This window comes from Cyprinus carpio, chromosome A21 (genome assembly GCF_018340385.1).
Source record: "Cyprinus carpio isolate SPL01 chromosome A21, ASM1834038v1, whole genome shotgun sequence".
NCBI lineage: Eukaryota > Metazoa > Chordata > Actinopteri > Cypriniformes > Cyprinidae > Cyprinus > Cyprinus carpio.
In genome coordinates, this window is record NC_056592.1 from 14,796,862 (window position 1) to 14,822,680 (window position 25,819).

At 37.8% G+C, this 25,819-nt stretch overlaps 1 protein-coding gene across 1 annotated transcript; it reads left to right on the forward strand.

Moving 5' to 3' along the window:
• Positions 1 to 793: 793 nt before the first annotated feature.
• Positions 794 to 25,713, forward strand: pfdn1 (prefoldin subunit 1). Its single transcript, XM_042711010.1, has 4 exons — positions 794 to 941; positions 1,572 to 1,738; positions 1,828 to 1,912; positions 25,280 to 25,713. The coding sequence occupies exons 1-4, from the start codon at positions 909 to 911 to the stop codon at positions 25,361 to 25,363; spliced, it is 369 nt and encodes a 122-aa protein (XP_042566944.1). The 5' UTR covers positions 794 to 908; the 3' UTR covers positions 25,364 to 25,713.
• Positions 25,714 to 25,819: the final 106 nt, after the last annotated feature.

Here is a 25,819-nt window from a genome sequence, read left to right on the forward strand (position 1 = left end):
GTAGCTTAAATTAAGTGAAATAAAATACAATATGTTTATAAAAATATTTTTAAGTGCCATGTGTATACTATAAAATAACATGATTTCATTTACTAATTTTAAGCAATGATAACCAAACATTTTCAACCAATGATATTACTGTTTCACTTTAATAAACAATTAATAAACATTGTGAATGTCTGTGATCTTGTTTTCAGTGTTTATATTATTTTAATATATAATGTTATAATATATGTTGTAGCATATTTGTCTTTTATATTTATTAATTTTATTTATTTATTTATTGTAAAGTTTAAACTATTTAGAGGTCACTTGGGTGGGAATGAATATGTTGTGTTATGTTATGTATTGGTATACATCTCATAGAATGTGCATGTGCTGGTTGATTTGCTTAGCTATAGTTTGTCTCCTGTATGGCAGAAGAAACCAAATAAAGTGACTCACTGAGCCATAGTGCAGAACATACATGACTTTACAAAATAAAACTACATGTTAACATATTAATAATTACAGTAATTAATAATTATATTTTCTTGAGCAATGTAGCACTGAAGTGAAACATTCCAGTGCAAACTGGCTGTAAAAATAGGAAAGGCAGCATTGGCTTTTAAAACATTTGCGGCATTGCCATTCTTACAGCATTACATATTTACGCTTACATTATCATTCACAATAAATATAAAGTCTTGCACACGTTTAATATCTTATGCACTGTGCCATTCCCGTGCTAGACTATTTTAAGACTTAGGCTGTTTCTATAAACCTACCGTGCTGCCTATCTAGAGAACATTTTTGAGAACCCAGCCGTCTGTGCGAAACAGAAAATGCTAGTGTCTAGGCAGACCTTTCACTAGCGTTCGCGACCAGCTTGCGCATGCGCAGAGCAGTGCCTCATTCTACTCGGCATCATGGCGGCACCCGTGGACCTCGAGTTGAAGAAGGTAAACGAGGGAATACAGATTTATTCATAGAACCTAAACGGGTTTATTGCTTCGTTATTATAAATTAAGCGAATAAAGAGTTTTGTAAACTCAGGTAGATTAGAATTATGGCATGGAACTGTAAAAGCAATGTGATATACCAATATGTAGCCTCGGTGCACTAGAACCCTTTTCCTTTTTATTAACTTATTCCTGGTATAAAGTCAAACTATCATAGACATTACACATTTACTACTGTAAACATTTTATACATTAATATGTATAATACATCAAATGATGTACGAAGCTTTCAAAATATAGCTGTCATTTTGGTTAATTGATGTTTATTGTGAATTGTTGCTGATTTTTCGTAACTGTGATATTTTTTGATGAAATGTATGATTAAAATTATAAACCTTTTGCAAAAGTGTAAGTGTTTGTCTAGTGTAAATTTTCAGTAATTTCTGCACTTTAGTCCATATAGTTGAGTTTGTAGTTGGCTATATAGAACAACCCTTCTTCAGGTTCTTCTATAGTAACTTTCTCATTCACATCCAATAAAACTTTTTTAAAGGCATGAGAAAAGTTCATGATATTGCAGTTAAGATGTCATTTACCTCAAACTGCAATCCACACATCTGTATGCCACAGGCCTTTGGAGAGCTGCAGGCTAAAATGATTGACACCCAGCAGAAGGTGAAGCTGTCTGACCTGCAGATCGAACAGCTGAGCCGCATGAAGAAGCACGCCAACCTCACGCACGCAGAGATCACGTCACTCCCTAACAGCACCCGCATGTACGAGGGAGCGGGACGCATGTATGTGCATTTTTGTTGGTGTAAAATCTGCCCTGAATGAGAATTTTTTACCCTGTTCATTGTTTTGACCTTCTTCTCACTTTTTACAGGTTCATTTTGCAGTCAAAAGATGAGATTGCCAATCAGCTTTCGGAAAAGCAGAAGACGGCAGATGAGAAGATCAAGGATCTTGAGGTAAGTTAGGACCACAAAAAAAACTTGTTATCCAAATGTTGTGAGTTCGAGCTCTCCACCCTCAATACCACGACTGAGGTGCCCTTGAGCAAGGCACCGAACCCCCAACCGCAACATAAATGGCTGCCCACTGCTCCGGGTGTGTGTTCACGGTGTGTGTGTTGGATGGGTTAAATGCAGAGCACGAATTCTGAGTATGGGTCACCATGTCATGCACCTCAAAACTCTGTTACTTCTTAGGATTCATATTATATGATAAATATGATATTAAAATACATATTGTAATCCAATTGCAAGTGTTCAGTACAGGTGTAAACAAAGTCTAAAGCGTTTTTGACCTAGTCACTGAAACCACATTTTAGGGGTGTTGCATGTGGGAAAAATAGCAGTGATAAAATAAGGATATACAAACCTGATTCCAAATAAGTTAGGACACTGTACAAGTTGTGAATAAAAACAGAATACAATGATGTGGAAGTTTCAAATTTCAATATTTTATTCAGAATACAACATAAATGACATATCAAATGTTTAAACTGAGAAAATGTATCATTTTAAGGGAAAAAATAAGTTGATTTTAAATTTCATGGCATCAACACATCTCAAAAAAGTTGGGACAAGGCCATGTTTACCACTGTGTGGCATCCCCTCTTCTTTTTATAACAGTCTACAAACGTCTGGGGACTGAGGAGACAAGTTGCTCAAGTTGTCTAATACAGGCTTCTAGTTGCTCAACTGTCTTAGGTCTTCTTTGTCGCATCTTCCTCTTTATGATGCACCAAATGTTTTCTATGGGTGAAAGATCTGGACTGCAGGCTGGCCATTTCAGTACCTGGGTCCTTCTTCTACGCAGCCATGATGCTGTAATTGATGCAATCATTGTCATTTTGGAAAATGCAAGGTCTTCCCTGAAAGAGACGACGTCTGGATGGGAGCATATGTTGTTCTAGAACTTGGATATACCTTTCAGCATTGATGGTGCCTTTCCAGATGTGTAAGCTGACCATGCCACACACACTCATGCAACTCCATACCATCAGAGATGCAGGCTTCTGAAGTGAGCGCTGATAACAACTTGGGTTGTCCTTGTCCTCTTTAGTCAGGATGACATGGCGTCCCAGTTTTCCAAAAAGAATTTCAAATTTTGATTCGTCTGACCACAGAACAGTTTTCCAGTTTGCCACAGTCCATTTTAAATGAGCCTTGGTCCAGAAAAAACGCCCGCGCTTCTGGATCATGTTTAGATATGGCTTCTTTTTTGACCTATAGGGTTTTAGCCGGCAACGGCGAATGACACGGTGGATTGTGTTCACAACAATGTTTTCTGGAAGTATTCCTGAGCCCACGTTGTGATTTCCATTAAAGCAGCATTCCTGTATGTGATGCAGTGCCGTCTAAGGGCCCAGCATGGTTTTCCGGCCTTGACCCTTATGCACAGAGATTGTTCCAGATTCTCTGAATCTTTGGATATTATTATGCACTGTAGATGATGATAACTTCAAACTCTTTGCAATTTTTCTCTGAGAAACTCCTTTCTGATACTGCTCCACTATTTTTTGCCGCAGCATTGGGGGAATTGGTGATCCTCTGCCCATCTTGACTTCTGAGAGACACTGCCACTCTGAGAGGCTCTTTTTATAGCCAATCATGTTAACATGCCAATTGACCTAATAAGTTGCAAATTGGTCCTCCAGCTGTTCCTTATATGTACATTTAACTTTTCCGGCCTCTTATTGCTACCTGTCCCAACTTTTTTGGAACGTGTAGCTCTCATGAAATCCAAAATGAGCCAATATTTGGCAGGCATTTCAAAATGTCTCACTTTCAACATTTGATATGTTATCTATATTCTATTGTGAATAAAATATAAGTTTATGAGATTTGTAAATTATTGCATTCCTTTTTTACTCACAATTTGTACAGTGTCCCAACTTTTTTGGAATCGGGTTTGTATTTCGACTTTGTATTGTATTTTCGATTTTGTTTGCAACTTTGTGTTTTATTATATAAATATATATTAATATTAATAATATTAGTTTATTATTCTGTGCTTTATAATTTTATGAAAGATTTCTGTTTAAGACTAAATGTATCACGGTTTACACAAAAGTATTAAGCAGCACAACTGTTTTTAACACTGATTATGGCAAAAAATATTTCTTGAGGACCAAATCAGCATATTCAAGTTATTTCTGAAACTGGTTCTGAACTGTAGTGTACATGCACTGATACAGTGACAGTGATGTATGCAATCATGAAAGGAAAACGCCCCAGTTTGATGAAATCCAATCACAAGTGGTCCAATGCATTTGAAGTGCATGTGGTGTAAGCTGCAATGCGGTTAGGTCGACCACTTGTGATTAAATCACCCAAGACAGATGTTAATACCAGGTGTAAACAGAGCCAGTGTCTTCCTCTTCTTGAATTTCAAAAAGAAGGTGTAAAAACTGTTAGCTTGTTCAATTGCTTTGTCATGGTTCTATAACAAAGATGCCTAAAACCATTAGAAGTAGAAAGTTTAGACGATTCATAAAATGTCTATGCAGAGAAAAAGACTAAATGTATTTTAATGAATGACACTGGACCACATTTAAAGATGCTAATTAATGTATAAATAGTATTTTGATGCAGAAAAATCTTATGTTTTTGTGTGTGTGGCTTCAAGTGTTTACACGAAAGGTATGCTGAGTTTCTGTTTCTTTAAAAACCCAAATGCTTGTGCGGTTATTTTTTTCCACTGTGACATGTTTGCATGCTTCTCCCACAGTTTTGCAAGTACACTCAGAATTTCACATTCGGGGTTTGTGGGCAGAAGCCCCCAGTGTTATTTTAGCTCCTCTGTGCATTCAGGGGGAAGTATATGTGGTTAAAATAATGGGCATACATCGCAGTGTTCCCGTCACTTAGGTAAAGCCACATGAGCTACATAGCCCTCATGATATCTTCTCATAAACATTCACATGCTGCAATGTTATATTATTTGTGCTGTCATCCTTTTGCCTGGTCCTTTGCTTCATTTTGCATAAAGTCCTTATTTGTGGACCGTGTACAGTCAAACCACCCATGTTTGTTTGTATAAAATACTGCTTAAAGATCTTTTGAAATTCACAGTCTACTGACAGTCATTTAAGCCAGTGAGAAAGCTGCACTGGAACTTAGTAGGTGGTCTGAAAGAAATTGTGAAAGGGCTGATGTCTTCATTCTTGATTTGACTTACCAAGAACTCATTGTAAGGAAATTGTGATGGCAAATGTCATCGTCATCATCTATATGTGGGCCTCTATGAAAATGACTGACGCAATTGATTCAGTGTCACATCATCTTTTTCCTTTTGTGGGGTGTTGAATCGTAGATGTTGTCACAGGTTTTAGTGTCACCAGCATCAAATTTAAATGATCTGCTCTTTCGAAGTTCCATTGAAATTGGATTGCTTGTTTGTTGGGTTTTGGAGGGATTTCTGATTGTGTCCTAATGTAGCATAGACATTATGAAATAGGTAGAGTCCAAGGTTGCTGTAGATAATATAATTATATATACAGTGCACAGCATAAATGAGTACACCCCCACTAAAACTTAACAAATTCAGCAATTACTCTTGACTTAGAAGACAGGTTAGGGTTATTTGGAGATGTAATGTTCCAACAAGCCTGCTTGATCAATTACCAAAGAAGAATGGCAAAATTATTCAGCAAAATAAGATTTTCTTATCAAAGTGATAAAATTGCGTGTTGCAAAAATGAGTACACCCTCCTGAAAGTTACTAAAAAAAAAAAAAAAAAAAAAAAAATTTCTTAGCATAAAAAGGACAGTGGTACAAGAGGAATACCAAATTATTGTTTTAAGTATTAAAATATAGCAGAAGTAGCACCAACATTAAAAAACAATGGACTTGTGATAAGGCTCCTGAAATAATCAGGTCTTCACTTTAAGTTTTCATTTAGTGCTGAGCGGATTTTTGCTAGAAAAAGAGCAAGAGAAATAATATGCAAGTGTCTCAGAGCCAGCAAAAGCTTTGATATAGGGATGAATGAGTGCTGAAGGTGTGCTTTAACAATCCTGGCATGAGTTCACACACTATTGTGTGATGTAATACAAAAACTTGAAACAGAAGATGCTCCCCTCTTCTCATTCCCTGCAGTATTAGGAATTTCTTCAGCATGCCAATAATTATATTCATTCTCCCAAGGTGAAAATCTTTCAGTGGACACGTATTTCACTCAATCTTAACGCTCTTGAGTAACTGTGGGGGATTCTGTAGAGACGAGCTGAGCAAAACTCCCCATTAAAGGTCAGAGCATTTAAGGAGGTCATCCTCCAGGAGTTAAACCGCACAGATGTGAAAATTTGTCATGAACTTGTACACTCAGTGCCAGGAAGGGTCAGAGCAGTATACTTTAAGTTCTGGAGGACATACTTAGTACTAGAATATTATATATTTTCTGAATTAAATCTAGGGTGTACTCATTTCTGAAATCCTTTATTTAAACTAAATTGGCTAATTTACTTATCTTACAGAAAATAATGTCATATATTTTTTTGTTTTTATTAAGTATATGTTTAAAGGGTTACTCCATACAGAAAATGAAAATTTTGTCATTAATCACTTACCCCCATGTCGTTTCAAACCCGTAAAAGCTTCATTCGTCTTCGGAACACAATTTAAGATATTTTGGATGAAAACCGGGAGGCTTGAGACTGTCCCATAGACTGCCAAGTAAATAACAGTGTCAAGGTCCAGGAAAGTATGAAAAGCATCGTCAGAATAGTCCATCTGCCATCAGTGATTCAACCGTAACGTTATGAAGCAACGAGAATACTTTTTGTACGCGAAGAAAACAAAAATAACGACTTTATTCAATAATTCCTCTCCTCTGTGTCTTACTCTTCTCTCCAAATCAACGTAGCGACATTTTGACAAATCTGACTAGTTCCCAAGCGGCGTACCTCTTCTGTGTCAACCGCACCACAAGGATATGTTTTTTTTCCTTCCATGACCTAACATTTAAACAGCATAGAATATAATAGTAAGACATGATAGTAATGAGGTGAAGAAAGCATCTCATGACCTAACATTTAAACAGCATAGAATATAATAGTAAGACATGATAGTAATGAGGTGAAGAAAGCATCTCTCACACATTAAACAGCACAAGCAAGTAAGCACCTTGCATGGCAACTGGCCATTAAACTTTGTTTTGTGGTAATTTTTCAAATGCATGTTATTATGTTAAGTATCCAGTCCGTAAACACTGCTTAATACTAGCGTTTAATACTAGCATAACATTATGCAGCACATGAAACAGATTGTGAGCTTGTGAGTTTGTGACCACATCAGTCACAACATGAACAAAAGCGTTCCGATAATGTCCACAAGCTTCTCACATATGTTATTGTTAAAGGTGCTGCATGTAGGATTGACACCGAGTGGTTGAACTAGGTATTGCAGTCCAAATTAAAAATATTGGAGAGGGTTTTTTCACCCGGTCCCTCCTCCTCATACTTCACGAACACACAGGTTGCCAGATTGATGACACCAACAGGAACGAGCACACTTGATGATGAATGATATGAAATATGCGGTGTTTCCGGACAACTGGCAACCCGGGGTGCTGAAATATAACTGGGTAAACTGGCAGTGGGCGGGTTTCACAAACCAAAACAGAGACAGACATTCCGGCCCGGAACGCACATTTTCAAAGGAGAATAACTGACTGTAGCATTGTTTTTCAAATAAACAAGTATGTTAACTTAGCATGTTTCTTAAATATCTGCAAACATATTATAGTATTTTTATGCTTTAGTAGAGTCAAAAACTTACATACAGCACCTTTAATGACAGAGTGAAAAGGCAGTTGTTCAGGTGTTTGACCACCTGGCTAAAGCCTCATGGGAGATCCTGCTTTCTTATCAGCGACCTTCTGTTTCAAACCGCTTTCAGATCATTGCTGTTATTTTTAACACTCAAGATACAACACCATTCAGCTGCAAACTTCCAATTAAACATAACAGCATTTCATCTATCTTAAAAAAAACGAAAAACCCTTCCATCAATTTTTCATAAAATAAATCGTGCTTCTATTCATTATGCTTGAAAGATATTTTAAGACCATGCAAGTTTGGAAAATTTTATGAGAAGGATGAGAGGAAGTATTTATTTCCTTATGATGGAAATCTAAAACCATGTTCTAAAAATACTGTTAATTTTATACAATGCACAGTGCTGGTTTAGATTAGAGATGCATTAGGTATAATCCAGATTTCTTATTGGACTAAGATGTTTGTACATTGATCATGTTTAAGCAGAATGTGAGCTATCAGTGCAGATGAATTGTGTCAGAGCCTCTTGATATGAGTGTATAAAGTGATGATACATAGGCACAGATGAGACATTAAGTACAGGTACAGTGGTCTAGTTCACCTTTCATCTGTCTGGGTCTGATGTGTCATGCAGAACCATTTCTTCATCTCTCTCCAGCTTTGAGTCTGTGTTGAAAATGTAGATCAAAACATTTAAGTCATGACCTTGTGCAAGTATTTACCCTTTGGCTACAATCATCAAAAGTGAGGGTAAGACTTTTGTTACAAAAGATTTTTAATTCAGTCTGTTTTTTAAGCTTTCTATTCATCAAAGAATTATTTTTAAAAGGTTCATAATTTCGCAAAAATATTAAGCCATTAATATTAAATATTAAGCAGACTGGATTCATGGCTGACAAAAATTCAGATTTTTCATCACAACCCTAAATCCCTTTTCAAATATATTATAATTGAAAACCATTATTTTTAATTGTAATAATATTTACTGTATATTTGATCAAATAAATGCAGCTTTGGTAAGCTTAAGAGACTCGATGAAGAAGTTTTCGACTATTAATTGCAACACACTGCTTTAGTCATACAGTATACTATGGAAGTAGGCATATTTGGACATAGGGTTTTTACCATTTTTATTGTTTCAGGTTATAAATCAAACAATAATTGAAATTTAGTCTAATAGCCTGTTAGATATTCTTTGCTTGGAGTGGCACTGCATATGTATGATGTCAGAGATACATTTCAAATTCAATCCAATATTTAAACAAAAATTCAATTTAAAATACTTTGCATAGTTTGAATAATGTATTTTCTATCTAATCAATTACTCATCCACCTCCCCATTTTGCATATGCACATACACTTCTTTATACTGCTTACATTATTTGCAGGGACTGAGCATTTAAAAGTCAAATTAGCTGAAAGGAAGTGCACCTGAAGTTTACATGAGGGCTGTATGGTCATAGGCGTTTACTCATGTGCAGTATTTCTGAGCTGTGTGTGTGTTCTGGCTCAGACTGTGTGTTCTGCGTCGTGTCTGGGCCTGTCTGTCTTTGGCTGCGGTGCCCTGGGCAGTTTGGGTGCAATTCCAGGCTCGGCTGCGACATCATCCTGAATAAATTCAGGGCTGGTGACTTCTGGAACGAGGCCCAGGGCTTCCCTGGTGGTGCAGCCCAACCTCATCGTAAGAAGTACCTCGTCAAACTCGATGACAGCTTGTTTCATTGCACTGTGACCGTTACATATCCCATAGTGACCAGGGGCCAGATTCTACAAGCATTCCTATAAATTTATTCTTAACTGATATTTTATTCTTATTTTCTAACTTGAAAATAAATTTAAGAATATTTTGTACATTTTTTAATAATGTTCTTATCTTATTTGTAACCATAAGATTGTTCTTAGTTAAGTTGAGCTTTATTGTCATTCCGCCACATGTGTGGACATACAGTTGAATGAAATGTCGTGTCTCGCAGGACCACGGTGCTACATAAATTAACATAATATAAACATACAAAACTAGACAAAATAAATTTTTTTAAACCTACGTAGGCAGTATCTGATCTAACTATCTGAAGCAGTAATCTAACTATACACTGTAAAAAAAAAAAAAAAAATCTGTGACATTTATGGTAAAATACCGGCATCTGTGGTTGCCAGAACTTCACTGTAAAAATATGATAGCAACATATTAGGTTTTACAGACTTAAATTCACAATAAAATACTGTATTTCAGTAACTGATGTAATGTTAATTAACCAACATATTGAACTACTAATATCTGTTTTGAACCATTGTAATGCACTGATAACCATCAAAAACTGGTGGTGATGAGAAAGTCACTTGATGAACCAAAGCTCATCACAAACAACTTTTCTACGAGCTGAGGAGGGCAATACTTATATATAGAAGGTGCATGGTGTCATTCGCACAAACACTAAACCCCATCATGGTGACACACATGATACTAAAATAATGCAATAAACATTATTTTAACACCATTAGATGTAAGATTAAACCCTAATGTACACAATTGATCAGAAAAAAAACTAAGAAACATGTTATTAAAAAAAAAAAAATCAAATATGAAGTGTCATGCAGGGAATTCTGGGAGTGTCACTTTAATGTTTGTCACTGTAAATTATACAATGACTTTTTCTTTTTCACTTCCAAAAACTGTATTTTAATAGTATTTTACTGTAAAATTACATTAAATGTAATTACATGTATTCACTGAATATAGTATGGAAACTTACTGTTAACCAGTTAACAGGTTTTTACTGTAGCATTTATATAGTCTTTTACTGTTAAAATCACAATAATTGTTTTCAGTGATATACAATAAATCGTTGACTATACATACACATAACCTAAGACAGACTATACAAATTGTGCATGATATTGTACAAAAGAGGTATTTAAGGTTAAGAAGCAAGTAGTGCAGTATGATTTGTGGTGCATTCACTAGTAAACTTTTGTGATATCTTATTAAGTCATTGTAACATTGAGTGTTTATAAGAAAGTGTCTAGTGCATACAGAGAGAAAAGAGTGTTTTTCTACAGGTGGTTTGTCCAGCCCTCTGATGCTCTGCGCTCTGATGCTCTGGTACCGTCTTCCTGATGGCAAGAGCTGGAAGAGACTGTGGCTAGGAGGGATGGAGTGGGGTCCTTCACGATACTGGTAGCTTTACTGGGGCAATGTGTAAGGAAAATGTCCAGAATGGAGGGGAGAGGGGCATCGATGATCTTTGCAGCTATGTTCACTGTCCGCTGTAGGGTCTTGTGGTCAGCAGCACTGCAGTTCCCATACCAGACAGTGATGCAGCTGGTCAGCACGCTCTCAATGGTTCCCCTGTAGAATGTGGTGAGGATGGGTGGAGGGAGACTTGCTCTTTTAAGTAGGTGTAGAAAGTGGAGCCGCTGTTGCGACTTCTTGGAGTGTGATGTAGAGTTGGGGTGCACTATGACATATCAAAAAGAGTTTATGCTTCTGTCTCATTGCAAATCTGATCTTTTCCATTTTAAGCATGTTGAAAGTTAAAAACCCATTGACCATAGGTAGGAGAACTGCTGACTAGTCACCTAGCCAATAAAGTTGCCAAGGCTACACTGTCAGCCTCCAGTGTGGTCAGCTTTTTCATAATCTCGTAAAACACCAACGAATGGCATTAAGGGGTTAAAGTCCTTTGATAAAGAAGAGATATCAGAGAAATACCTAAACACTCTCCCCCAGAAGTCAGACAATTTGGGACACAACCAAAAAGAGTGTAGTAAAGTTGCTGGTTCAGTTGCACAGCGAAGCCAGGTTGGGTCATTTAAGTTTAGTTCTGGACCAATGAGTTCTATGCACTACCTGGAATTGAATGAGAGTATGCTAGCATTGATTGATGATGAGTGTATTCGAGCAAGGATTGAGTCCCAAACATTTTCCTCAAGTACCAGGTTTAGCTCCTCCTCCTAAAGCATGGTGCTTAAAGAATGGTTCTTAAGACCTAATGTGAGAAAAAACTGAGACCAGATCCTTAGTGAATGTTTAACAACAAGGTTCTTTACTAAAGTAGTGTACTTAAAGGGAATGGGTGCACATAGCAAGGACGTTAAAGTTGCAGTGGAGCAAGAGGCAGCTTTCATCAGTACCCATTGGAATTTCTGAAGTTGTATGTCATGCTGTACCCAAAATAGCATATTCCTTGTGTTCGTTGCCCAATAATAAGTTTGAAAATTTGGCAGAGCCAGGCATTTTGGTTTCATGAGATGATTTTGACTAATTAATTTCAACTTATTATTCCATATAAATGATGAAATATTCTTCTGAAAAACGATTAAAAAGATTTTGGTATAAATATAGGAAGCCAGTGAAATAAATACAGAAATTTAGGGAGAATGTTCATTTTGATAATATTCACCCTTCCTGTTAAAGAGAGAGGAAGACATTTCCAGGATAGGAATAAAGACTTAAAATAAATATATCGAGGGCTCATATTGGCTTTTGAACAATTCAGAATGTTTGCAGGTGACCTGCTGGACTCCCAAATAAGTAAAATAAAATGTTTGAGAACTTTTTCTCAAAAAAGGGTTTCACCCAACAATAAAAATAATCAATTGTTGGTTTTAAGGCCAATTCACACTGCGTTGGTAGTCGACTGAATACAGTACGTCACTTCTCAGACATTTCAAGTCCCGACAAACGCTGATTTGACATGTTCAGTTGGCGAAAACAAGCGCCAACCAATGCCAACAGATACCAACAGGGGTAACACACTGATCAAACAAAACCAAACGAACGTGTCTGTTACCATTTGTTGGCGTCAGTCGGTGCAGTGTGAATTGGCTTTTAAGGGCACCGATATAATGATGGTGATTGTTAGCGTTTGAAAGACAACCCCTGAGTCACACAAATGTTTCACAAGCCTCCTTGCTTTTTTAACGCCTGTGTACAGTCAAACCGCATAGCTGCCATTTTCCGCCTAGTACATACTGAGACTGCATTTAGACCACAGAGAGCGAATGAACTCATGACTCCTTTGGCCTCAGTATTCAAACAGCCCAGACGCAAAGCAATACGTTACGAGGTAACACAATGTCGTAAGCATCTGAGCATCGCCTTGGCCTACACACCACCCTCGTGATCCCCATACATGATTGATGACTCCTGGGGTGACAATAACCCTACTCATGGTTCTGTTATGAGCTCATAATTGGCCGTGATGCAGGTGGGCTGCGTTCCCGCAGCGGGGGGAGGGTCTGTTGTGAAGCATGTGAGAAAACCCGTTGACGGGGCTGTTATGGATCTGTCAGACCCATTCCCTGAGTCTCACCGGGGTATTGTTTGCTGCATTTGCAGTGAAAGATGGGAGAAGCTTGTTATTAATACTCCAGAGGCAGCAGGAGGGAGATGCTGCAGATTTAGTTGCATGGCTTGGGTGTCAGTGCATGGTACAAATGTCCTTACATGGCACTTTCATGCCCACATCTTTGAGACACATGATGAGTCTCCTCACACACGCTGTGCTGCCCCTCATTTGACTTTGTACCCTTGATCTTGACAGTCGCACAGAATTATACTTTCTTTTTAAGAATGCCTGTCAGATTTGGCAGGGATGTTTTTTAGTGCATTCTCAAAGAATTTGTTAGAGAAAATATTGTACAGTATGAAAATAAAACAAATACGAGATTAAATAATTGTGTGTAATACGTCTCTTGAGTCCAAAATTTGGACTGGCCCCACCACAAAAGAAAGTTTAATTTTTAAAATCAAAATTAAAATGTTTTTTAAATTGAATATTAGGATTTTACTACAATTTAAAATAATTGTTTTATATTTAAATATTTAGTTTATTTCTGTGATGGCAAATCGGATTTTTCAGCAGCAATTACTCCAGTCTTAAGTGTCACATGTTCCTACATAAATCATTTCTTGTTATCAATGCTAAAAACATTTGTGTTATTTTATATTTATTTATTATATATTTAATAATTCAGTGTTTTGCTGCTGAAGAAAATTTTATTATATTAATATGGAAAACAGTTGTGGTGAAAACTGATTGATTTGTAGTTTTTAAGACATTCTTATTGATGCGTATTGATGCATTTTTGCAGTTTCGACAAAACCTCATCTATGTTAGCCAGCTAGATTAACTAACATTATATAACACTGGGTCTACTGACCCGAAACTCTCAATGGCAGTATATTGGGGGGTTTGGTCGCTTGTTGATAGCACGAGGTTATTGATGCGTGTAACCTGGAAACTGTGTAAACATCAAATGAAACATGAATTTAAATTGGACTATAAAAACCCAAACACAGAAAGGGGACTTTGCCTTGTCATTTGAAATGTCCACCACACTGTCACCACTGAAATTCACGGATTCCTCACCCCTCCATTTTTCTGTAGGTGTTCCTGTAATTATCATAATAACAACAAACACCAAAACTACAGTTTATCTTTGCTGCATTCAAGGCCAATGCACCAGATATGACTAAAGTTCCTGTTTCAGTGGTGCTCCTAAGAATACACCTTTTGTTTTTGCAAGACAAACATTCCTGCAGCTCTAAGCCAGTTTGTGTTTTCACTTCAGAATGATGCATTTTACCCTGAGTCATCTTCCACCTCCATTTCTCTAGAATTATATTGCTGCAGCCACATTCATTTTGCAGTTGTTTGTGACAGACTTTGCTAAAGCTGAATCTCAACACATGAAGTTCTGCAACTCTTCTTTGTCGCTCATCCGTTCCATCGGCCTTTGCGGCAGGTCAGCGCTTTTCAAAAGCGTCACCTCTGCCTCTCGTAGCGGAGCCGACAACAACAAAGGGCTCTTTTATGGCTGTGTCTGCGCAGACTATCTGCCCAGTCATCTGTGCTCTGACAGAAGTCACTATGGGCGGCCCTCACTCCCATGAGAGGATCCATTCAGGCCACAACAATGAAGGCTTCTGCTGCCCGATTCAGAGTGAACCGCAGAAGAGAGAGCCACAAGACCTCTCTTTGTGCCTTCTTCCGCATTGTTCTGGGAAGGTCAGTCTTCTGAGGTATCATTATCCGCATGGAGAATAGTGTTTCCATAACACAACATGTTTGGGCAAAGGGGAATCCCCCATTAACTGCTGGGCTCATACCTTTGATGATAACCGGTTTAATCCTGTATTTGGTGCATTGATTGATCTTGTATGCGTTTGTTATTTTAAATGACCATTTAGGGTTTAATTTATTAATTTAGTTTGTTCCTAAAAAAATATTTACTCTGAAATGTTACCTGTATATAGTGAGAGAACTTAAAATTGAACAAAAGTTTTTACTGTTGCATTTTTACAGTCTTTCACAGTTAAAGTTACACTGCATCACACTGCAAAAAATACGGAGACATTGTTACAGATATTATGTGGTGCATGTATTTTACAACTTAGTCATGGCCTAATGGATAGAGAGTCAGACTTGTAACCCAAAGGTTGCATGGTCGAGTCTCAAGTCCAGCGGGGATTGTAGGTAGGGGGAGTAAATTTCCTGCGCCCTCTCCACCCTCAATACCACGACTGAGGTGAGACCCTTGAGCAACGCGCTGAACCCCCAACTTCTCCCCGGTCGCCGTAGCATTGGCTGCCCACTGTTCCGGGTGTGTGTTCACGATTTGTGTGCATGTTTGTTCTCTACTCACTGCTGTGTGTGTGCACTTGGATGGGTTAAATGCAGAGCACAAATTCCAAGTATGGGACACCATACTTGGCCACATGTCATGTCACGTCATTTCATGTCCTTATATTGATACTACAGTATTTTCATGAGTATATTTCTCTCCCGGATAAACAAGGATTTTTCAAATTTTTCACAAAAACTGGTGCTGGTCCACCTGAAGGACATTACTGGACCCTTACTGGATCCTCTTCAGTTTGCCTACAGAGCAAACAGTTCTTTGGACGATGCAGTCAATCTAGACACACCAGCGACTTGTGTGAGGATCCTGTTTGTGAACTTCAGCTCGGTTTTTAACACTATCATCCCAAACCTCCTCCTGCCCAAATTAACTCAGCTCTCCATGCCCACCCCCGTCTGTCAGCGGATCACCAGCTTCCTGCCAGACAGGCAGCAGCTAGTAAAGCTGGGAAAATTCTCATCCAGCACCCACACCATCAGCACTGGTGACCCTCAGGGATGTGTTCTCTCCCCACTGCTCTTCTCCCTCTACACCAACAACTGCACTTCAAAGGATCCCTCTGTCAAGCTCCTAAAGTTTGCAGATGACACCACACTCATCTGCCTCATTCAGGATGGTGACGAGTCTGCTTACAGACAGGAGGTTAAAGAGTTGGCTGCCTGGTGCAGTCTTAACAGCCTGGAGCTTAACACGCTCAAAACTGTGGAGATGGTCGTGGACTTCAGGGGAAACCCCCCTGCACTCCCCCCACTCACCATCATAGACAGCACTGTAACGACAGTGGAGACATTCAGGTTCCTGGGCACCAATATCTCTCAGGACTTGAATTGGGACACTCATTGACACACATTGACTCCATTGTGAAAAAGGCCCAGCAGAGGTTGTATTTCCTTCACCAGCTGAGGAAGTTCAACCTGCCACAGGAGCTGCTGAAACAGTTCTACTCCAACATCATTGAATCCGTCCTCTGCACATCTATAACTGTCTGGTTTGGTTCAGCTACCAAATCTGAACTCAGAAGACTACATCGGATAGTCTGGACTGCTGAGCGAATCATTGGTACAACCCTCCCTATTCTCCAAGAACTGTACTCATCCAGAGTGAGCAAAAGGGCTGGCAGAATCACTCTGGACCCCTCACATCCAGCACACTCCCTCTTTGAACTGTTGCCATCTGGTCGGCGCTACAGAGCTCTGAGCACCAGAACGGCCAGACACAGGAACAGTTTGTTCCATCAGGCAATTCATCTTATAAACACTTGACAACACACAACACTATTTATACACTTATACACTTATCTAACACATACTTAGTTTACATTTCCAATTTGCACATAATGTATCTGTACATACAAAACTGTCTATTGCAATATACCTGTACATACAATTGTCAATCTGTATATTGTTATTCCCTATTTGCTTGTTCCGTTTTTATTCTTTTATCATCTATGTTTTTGTTCTGTCGCTTTCATTCTGTTGCACTGTGGAAGCTTCTATCACGAAAACAAATTCCACGTATGTGTAAACATACCTGGCAATAAAGATCATTCTGATTCTGATTCTGATTCTATTTCATAGACGAGAGCTCAGTGGAGATGTCCAAAACAGAGAAAGACGCACACATACAATATGCCAAGCAGGACATTCATGGAGTCAAAAGATTGATTGTTTTACACTCGGCTCAGTCGAGCTGTGTAGGAGGCAACCGGCGCTTAGTTAGGATCGTTTCTGTTCCTGCACTTAATTCAGCTTTCCTAAACACGGATAAAATAGTAGTCAACACAAACAGTCTTCTGCTGAATTTTCCATGTGTATCTGAAGCTGCTTTTCTTTTGCATATGATTCACAGAGCATACAGGGAAGAGGATTCCCCTTCATTTGTTCAGCTCACGTTCCAATGCTCTTTTAATAGCATAGCTGCCCCACCCAAAACGCAAGATAAATCAGTAAATAAACAACTGGAATAAATGTTTATCTTCTTCAGTGCAGCAGCTGACTCTGAACAGTGACTTCAGTCCATGAAAAATTTGTCTGAAGACTGATTGAAACCATTAGTCTTTTTGAATGATTTATTAAAAGAAATAACTCATTTGCTCAGGAATCGGACTGCACAGGCCATGCTTTGTGTTACAAACATATTGGGCTGCACAGCTGTTTTCAGCATTGATAATAATGAGAAATGTTTTTGAGCACCAACTCAGCATAATGATTTCTGAAGGATCATTTGACAGTAAAGTCTGGAGGAATGACTGCTGAAAACTCACAAATATAAATTGCATTTTTAAATATCTTCAAATAGAAAACTGTTATTTTTCATTTGTAGTAACATTTCACAATATTACAGTTTTTATTGTATATTTGATCAAGAAATATGGCCTTGTTGAGCATAAAAGGCTTCTTTCATCCCAAACATTTGAATGTTAGTAGTTTTTGATGCCACTCGTCCAACTCTGTCAGATTGATGGAGAGGGTAATGCTGTGCACCCCTTTTGGCCATTGTTTTTCCTCCTGTGTAATTTTCTGCCCTCTGAAATATTTTCATGACCTTTTCTCTGCCTTTCCAAGCACTGTGACCTATAAATACCTGTTTTTTTTTTTTCTGTGGGCACACTGATATCAATTGTTGTCGTATCTCTTATCATGCTTGCTCAGAGAATATTTTCCTCCTCATCACGGCATGCAGACTTATCACAAAACAGATGCCATGGTGTGAAAAATCCCATCAGACCTCACCCTCTCATTAAAAACAAGCATGTTGATAACCTGTATCATCTGTATCTTCAAACGCACATGCAAAAATCCAAAAATACACGAGCAGCTTTGTACGTAAACAGGCCGGACTAGGTTCCAAAAATAAACCTTCTCTTCAATGAACAATTGGCTCTTGCTTTTTATAGGACAGAGTTCAGATATTCGTCTCATTCCGCATCCTTGTTTTGCTTATTTGTGACACATTTGGCATAGTTGAATGGAAAATATGTTTGCATGAATAAAAGCGCAATCAAATACCTCTCTTTTCATGCGACAATCGTGACACATGTGCCTGTTACTAGGAAAACAAGACAATGCACTCAGAACCCAGTGGACAACAAGCAATTTGCTCTTGTTTTTTTTTTTTTTTTTTTGATGTCACCAAAAGTTTAAAGGTATAGTTCCACCAAAAATGTAAATTCTGTCAGTTAGACTCTAAACAATCTGGGTTAAAAACGACCCTTTCTGGGTTATTTGGAAACCCAGCGCTGGGTAAGTATTGGACAGAACACATGCTGGGCTATTTTGACCCAGCTTGTTGGGTTTTATACATTTATCCAATTTTCTGGGTTGTTTTTTGACATGGTGCTGGATTTAAATTTAAAATTTAAGGTTTTTCATTTTCAAAAATGCACTCTAAAATCTGTTATATATTATTCAGTGGCAAGTCAGACTTTTACAATCATAAAATAAAAAATAAAAAAACATTTAGTAAACTTTTTAGGACGTGACATGGGCAGCCAATGGGAATCTGTGGAAAGAAAATTAAATCCAGTAAGCTGTTCCAGTTCAAATAACCCAATAAAATGATACAACAGGCTGAGTTCTGAGTAAAAAAATAAATAAATAAATAACCCACCATTTTTTAGAGTGCAGAAAAACTACCCAACACCTGGGTAAAAATATTTAAAAAAAATAACCAAATAAAATGACACAGCAGGCTGAACACAGTATTTGGGTAAGGTGGAGGGTGAACCAACTCCAGGGTGTTACGGAGCTGACAAGACGAGAGACGTACGGATCCATATGCAAAGCTTTATTCAGACAGAGACATGATCTTAAAACAGGCATGGGTCAGACAATAGCAAACAGGTATATTGAGGGCAGGACAAAAGAGTAATTCAAAACGGGCATGGTCGATCAGTGGCTAACAGTATCCAGAGGGCTTGACAAGAGGGGTAATCCGACAACATGAGCAATAGTTCAGGCAAGGTGCAAACATAGTCCGAACGGCAAGACGAAAGGATAATCCAAAATACACAAGCAAGAAAATCAACAAAGCAAAAAATACAACTAAAAACTAAGAACAAGAAATAACAACAATTAAAGTCACAAACGCAATAAAAAAACCCTAAATAATACTCGGCAAAATGATCTGATAAAATGAAATAATTGGGTGTAATAGTGTGTGTGTGTGTGTGTGTGTGTGTGTGTGTGTGTGTGTGTGTGTGTGATTGACTGCAGGTGAGTGTGTGATTGGTTACAGCTGGGTTGTGATGCAGCAGACTATGATAAGCCCAGAATGGGTCTCCTCAGTCTATTGCGGGATGTCAAAAACCCCAAATAAACGAGACCAAAAGAGATGACTTAACCCGCAGATTTTCTTCAGTGTAACTTGGTGTTTCGAGTTTGGATCGAGGGGCACCTGCCAGTACCCCTTACAAAGGTCCAGTGTCGTAATGTACCGGGCCTGCCCTATTCGCTCCAACAGGTCATCAATCCTTGGCATAGGATAGGCATCGAACTTCGACTGGGAATTCAGCTTACGGAAGTCAACACAGACACGCAGTGATCCATCTTTTTTTGGTACCATGACTAATGGGCTGCTCCACTCACTAGAGGAAGGTTCAATGACACCCAACTCTTTCATAGTCTCTATTTCTGCCTTTAGGGGAGCTAGTAATCGTTCGGGGATTCTGTATGGTTGCTGTCTTGAAGGAGTCTGATAAGTGAGGTGTATGGTATGTTGGATGAGCTCGGTCCGTCCAGGCCTTGGCAGGAACAGTGATGGGAACTGATGGAGGAGGCCTTGCAGTTCTTCAATCAGTGCAATGGATGATGTGAAATGTGGTCCAGGGTGATGTGTAACAGTTTGTGTAGTGTGAGAGTCCATGTAGTAAGCGGATGACCTCTGGTGGTAAGTGAACTGAAGTTCATAGACCAGATTCATGACATAGTTACTGTTGCGAACTCGGACAAACGAACGGAGTTGCTAACTGTCTTACAATGACAGCTGTCGGTATGAAAACCTTGCCCCTATATATTTTTGATACATTTTGTACACAGAAGGACCACCATTCAAGTGGGACTTAAATATGCCATGGAGGGATATATAAAAAAATATTGAGGGTATTAATTTGAAAGCGAGGGTTTACAGATCACAATGCAAGCGGGAGAAGCCTCATGTTACGTTCGTCACGATCGCAGATAACAACATCCCGGATCAACACTCTTCATGTATCGCAGGGTACGATTAAATGAATTTACATTTAACCAGTTTAATATGAAGAGACAGTGAATTGTAGACCAAAATATATCTTTTTTCCCCACACACTACAAAATACAAGAAAACACCCCTATATATATTTTACACACACTCTATATTTTTTTAAAAATACAATAAACTTAACCTTAAGCTAGTTTTAGCCAGAGATACCATGCTAAAGCACAAGATGACATTAACGTTCTGCTTGAGCAGATGAAAAATGTAACTTAATGAGAGTATGACAACCAGAAAACGAACATTTTTGTCTTCATTGGGATTGGGGGTGAATGCTTTGGGACATTTTGCTCGGTTTTGTTTGGGTTTAGGAAATAGAATAAAAGAAATTCCATTGCCTATCCTCTCAAGATACCTGGAATCACTGTTACAGGTACCCCAGGCATATTGTTTTTTTCCATTTTTGAAGCATAAACCCCATAAAAACGATGCAAGCTCAGGATCTTCCAATGTTTCTCTATGGCTCTGAAACCTACAGACATCCGAAATCCGCTCCCTGTGCAACTGATACTTGACTGCCATTGGCTCACCTGCGTTCGAGGGGAGGGGCTTACCGATATGTCAATTGTGTGTGATTGGTTAAAACGCGCAACACTGTAAAACGCCTAAAATGAAATACGGTGCAACATGAGCATATCTTAATTTAATGCAGCAGTCAACACTGTCTATTCATATTCACTTTTTTAGCAACAGACTTAATAGATTTAATTTGTTTATGCAGGTGCATTTTTGTCCAATTTAGTGGCATTTTTGCCCCAAGTTACTGTTGCTAGGAGAAGGCTAAGCCCAAGCCTTACACATGCTCCACCTATAGTTAAGAATGTTTATTTTGGGTTAAGAATGGTTATTTACCCAGCAAGTGTACTCACCCTCATGTTATCCCAAATCTGTAATTAATTTTTAAACATAAATTAAGATCTTTTTTAATGAAACTTGGGAGATTTCTGTCCCTCCATTGAAAATCTGTTCCATCAAAAAATTCAAAATTCAAATTCAAAAAAGCTTTATTGTCTATCCCCACAGGGGTAGAAAATTGTCTTTAGACAAGAGGCTCAACAAACAATGTACAACTATCAATACACAGCTAACAACAATACAATACAACAGACAACCACACAATTTAAGATAACCCCCTCCCCTAGTTCCTATTTAAAATGTCAACGGCCGTCGGGATAAAAGACTTCTTATATTTGGCCTTTTTCGCCAAAGGTACTTTAAAAAGTTAATAAAGAGAATGTAAAAGTTTTCCATATGAATTGAGCAGTTTAATCAACAAATTTAAGACACAATCGCTATCGGTCTGTCTATTATCAATAGTTTGCCGTTTTATGAAGCCCCTCACACTTAAATAAATCACAAACCAACAAACTCAATTCACGACAGTGTGAATTAGGGCTGCATGATATATTCTTTCAGCATCGATATCACAATGTGCACATCTGGGATAGTCACATCACAGGATGTGCGATTTTTAGTATACTGATTGTTATATTTATACTGTTTTCGTGACTGCTGTTGTGTTGCGTCGCGCCGCCCCGCGCTATCTACACTGGATGCTACAAAGCGACCCTTGGAAATCCTGTTAACTTTGTGACAGTACGTCATAAAAAGAACAAGGGATTTATTCTCTGGGATTTGCCATGTCGCGCCACATCCAGTGTAGACAGCTTCACTGATTATAATAGGTTCTATTGTATTTTGTGGCAAGAGCAGATGCACGTGAACACTGAATTCCATTAGCAACAGTTGCTTATGGCTTAAGTGAAGGTAAACAATTGATAAAGAATATTCCTAAGGCTTTCAGTATTATGAATGTTAATCAAACAACAAAATGCATAGAAAAAAATCACTTTTGTAGCTTTAACACACATTTATTAGATTTCATTTATACAGTGAAGACTAAGCAGTGTTATTATTACATTTGATTATTCAACCAGTATAAATAGCACTGTTTATTTAATTTATATCTTTGTTTTATTATATTTATCTATGTTTGTACTTTGTTTATTTTTCTATGCTGATTAACTCACCTACACCCCAATCATTGATCATTTTTTTTTCCAAATAGAGCTTTTCAAGTCATCTGTTTTTTTTTCCATATCGCAATATATATCACAGAAATACAAAATATTGCAATGTGAGTTTTTTCCAATATCCATATTGCAATGTGAATCCATATTGCAAAATCTGTGTGGAGAAATCATTCACTCTCACACGCAATTTGCGATTGCATGGATTCCTGTGGAAATGACTGGATTTCACCCATTAAAATTTGCCAAACAACAGCAAATGTAACCATACCTTAATTCTAAAAATGGGCCATAACCATATAGTAACTGCTTGATTATTGCAAAAATCATAATCACGATTATTTTGGTCAATATTGGAATCATTGTTATGATCATGAGTGGGCCACATGACCAAAACTTTTATTTAAGATAGCAATATATATCAAATATATATTTTCTGTAAATAAGGTTGCTATGGCATTTACATTAAAGAGATTTAGAGGAATTTCACAATTCTCAATTCCAACTGCAGAATACCAGGGTAACTAATATTAGTAAAAACAAAAACTAGTCCTTTAAAATTATTGAAAATAATTAAACGGTCAGTAATAAGGACAAATACAATAGAAAAAAAGATATAAATGAAACAAACTGTGCTTTTTTTTTATGCAAGCCTGAAGTATTCAGCTAACAGCCTACTACAGAAATGTAACAATTGTGAATGTAAAATAAAACAGTATAGTTTTCACTGAAGTTTCTTATTAAAGCTACAAAAGTGATTTTGTCTTTCTCTTTGTCTTTTTTTGTTTGATTAATATTAAGCACACAGTCAGCAGCAGGAATATAGCCTGCTGTCACTTTAAGAGTCACATATATCCAATTTACTGTTACACACAGTATTTTTTGTATTTTCATTCTCAACCGTTTACGTTCATATACTACATAACCGACAAGGGTTTATGTGTATAATCACCAAGCGTAAAAGCGCACCACTTGAAAGGGGGTGGAATGGGATGCAGTAATCATTTTATTTCGATTATTGTATTTTCATAATCGTTGGAGGCCAAAATTTTAATTGAAACTGTCAATTAATTGCACAGCTCTACTAGTTACTTTATAAAAATATTAATAGTGTGAAAAGAAATTGATTTACAAGTTGAAAGTACTAAACTACAAAAGTTAGATTACGTGTTAATTTGTGTTCACATTTACCATTGTTTAGTGAATTTTTACGGGCGAATGACAGATATTTTAATAGGAAGTAATGCCACTGGGAATTTCGTGTGAGGACAAGATTTTGCAATGCGTTAAGTGGGTCATGCAGAATCGCGTTGACTAAAAGTAAGCAGCTTCGTGTGACTTTTGTGTGAGCTGTTTTTAATGAATTGCTACACTACTGACAATATACTGACTTTTTTTGTCTCTGAAAATTTCACAGGCAAAATACAGAAGTCACTTTCAAGCCAAGCAGATTTTCGTTGGTTAACTGAGAGAATTCATGTAACCACCTTGAACCAGTTGCGAAATCTGTATGGAGAGATCTTTCGTTCTCACATGAGAACATGAGATGGAATTAACTTCAATGTCAGGACAGAAATCTCTCAAGTCATCTTATTAGAAATATCTTAATTTGTTTTTCAAAGATACGAAAGTCTTACAGGTTTGGAACAACATGATGATGAGTAGTTGATGATAGAATTGTACATTTTTTTGGTTTTGTCACATCCCTTGGTTTTTGAGAATTGAGCTACATTAAGCTAGCTAGTCGTGTGTGACTGAGGGGGGACGGAGGAAGGGTGGGGTTCCTAGACAGCAGTGAGCTAATGTTCAGTAATGCTTGGTTACAGATGTAAACACATGCCTATACTTTAATCATTACAGAGATGTGGGCCCACAAGCCACATGTTTCGACCTATAACCACACAGAATGACAATCCAGCGCACTTTTGGTTCTTTTGTGGTGTCTCAAATACCTTCAAATTGTGATGCAAGGTTAAAAAAAAACCTTTGCGGTGCTTCATGTAAAGTTCAAGAATAATAAATGTGATAGAATAAATAAATAATGTGATATGTGTTACACAATGTTTGTGTTGATAAATGTCAGAAATTGCTTATTTCTAATGAGATGGTGCCACATTGCCTGGGGCAAAGGTTTTCTGACTGTGTGAGTGCGTGCACGCTTAGCATTTGACTCAGTTCTTTTGCAACACATTGTCGGAAGACTTCAGGTAGAGGCCTGTAACTGTACAGTATCTCGCTGCTAACCAGGTGTCAGCCTGATTACACATTCTGGCACGCGTTGCGTAACGTTCCATTTACACTTTCTCTAACAAACAGCACCTTTGATTTAACAGTCTTCCTGAAATTTTCTGACTAAAAAAGGAAAGGTTTTTCATATTTAGAGACAATCAGAAACCTATAACTTTATTCAGCCTGAGCAGTCAAAGTTTAATTCACGTCAAGACCGTTTTTGAATACGATCCAAAAAAAGATCATCTTCTTATCTTATCACAAAGAATTTTAACAGCTCTGTCACGCAGTTTGGGGAGTAAAGGGTGTGTTCAGCAAGAAAAAGCCTTCTGATCTGACCGAACTTGAAGTTATAATCAACTTGTTTTTGTCTTTTCCCTTTGTTTTTCCGCAGCAAAAGAAGACTTACCTGGAGCGCAGCGTTAAAGATGCGGAGGACAACATAAGAGAGATGCTGATGTCCAGGAGAGCCCAGTAAAACACGCTCCACATTCAAAAAAAAAAAACCTTCTCCATCACCTTTGTACACCGTGCCCTTAGTTTGAACATGCATGTATGCGAGAATACTCGTGACCACCGAGCTAGTGGGAGTCATTTGTCAGCTGAACACAGGAAGTTTATTTAGGTTAATAGTTAAAAATAAATGTACTGTTGACCGTCTGTCTAATACTGACTTGTGTGACCTCTGACACCTGAGTATTCTGCAAGACTTTTTAAGTTATTGTTTTCTTCAACTGTTCTTTTTTTCTATGGTTTTGGAATAATACAAAAAAAAATTTATGCAAGCAGGTGTTAACATGGTAATAAAGGTGGCTGTTTAAAGACAAATCTGTGTGCGTGTGTGTCTTAGCGTCCGCAGACAGTAATTTTGATATGTTCTGAATGATGTGGTACTTCATTGCTGTGTTTGTGCCTCTACGTCACTGGTTTCCTG

Excerpts from the sequence above, each read along its gene's own strand:
- pfdn1 (XM_042711010.1), top strand. The coding sequence starts at position 909 with ATGGCGGCACCCGTGGACCTCGAGTTGAAGAAG. Across the intron at positions 1,739-1,827 it reads TACGAGGGAGCGGGACGCAT|GTTCATTTTGCAGTCAAAAG; the intron begins GTATGTGCATTT and ends CACTTTTTACAG. Across the intron at positions 1,913-25,279 it reads AGAAGATCAAGGATCTTGAG|CAAAAGAAGACTTACCTGGA; the intron begins GTAAGTTAGGAC and ends GTTTTTCCGCAG.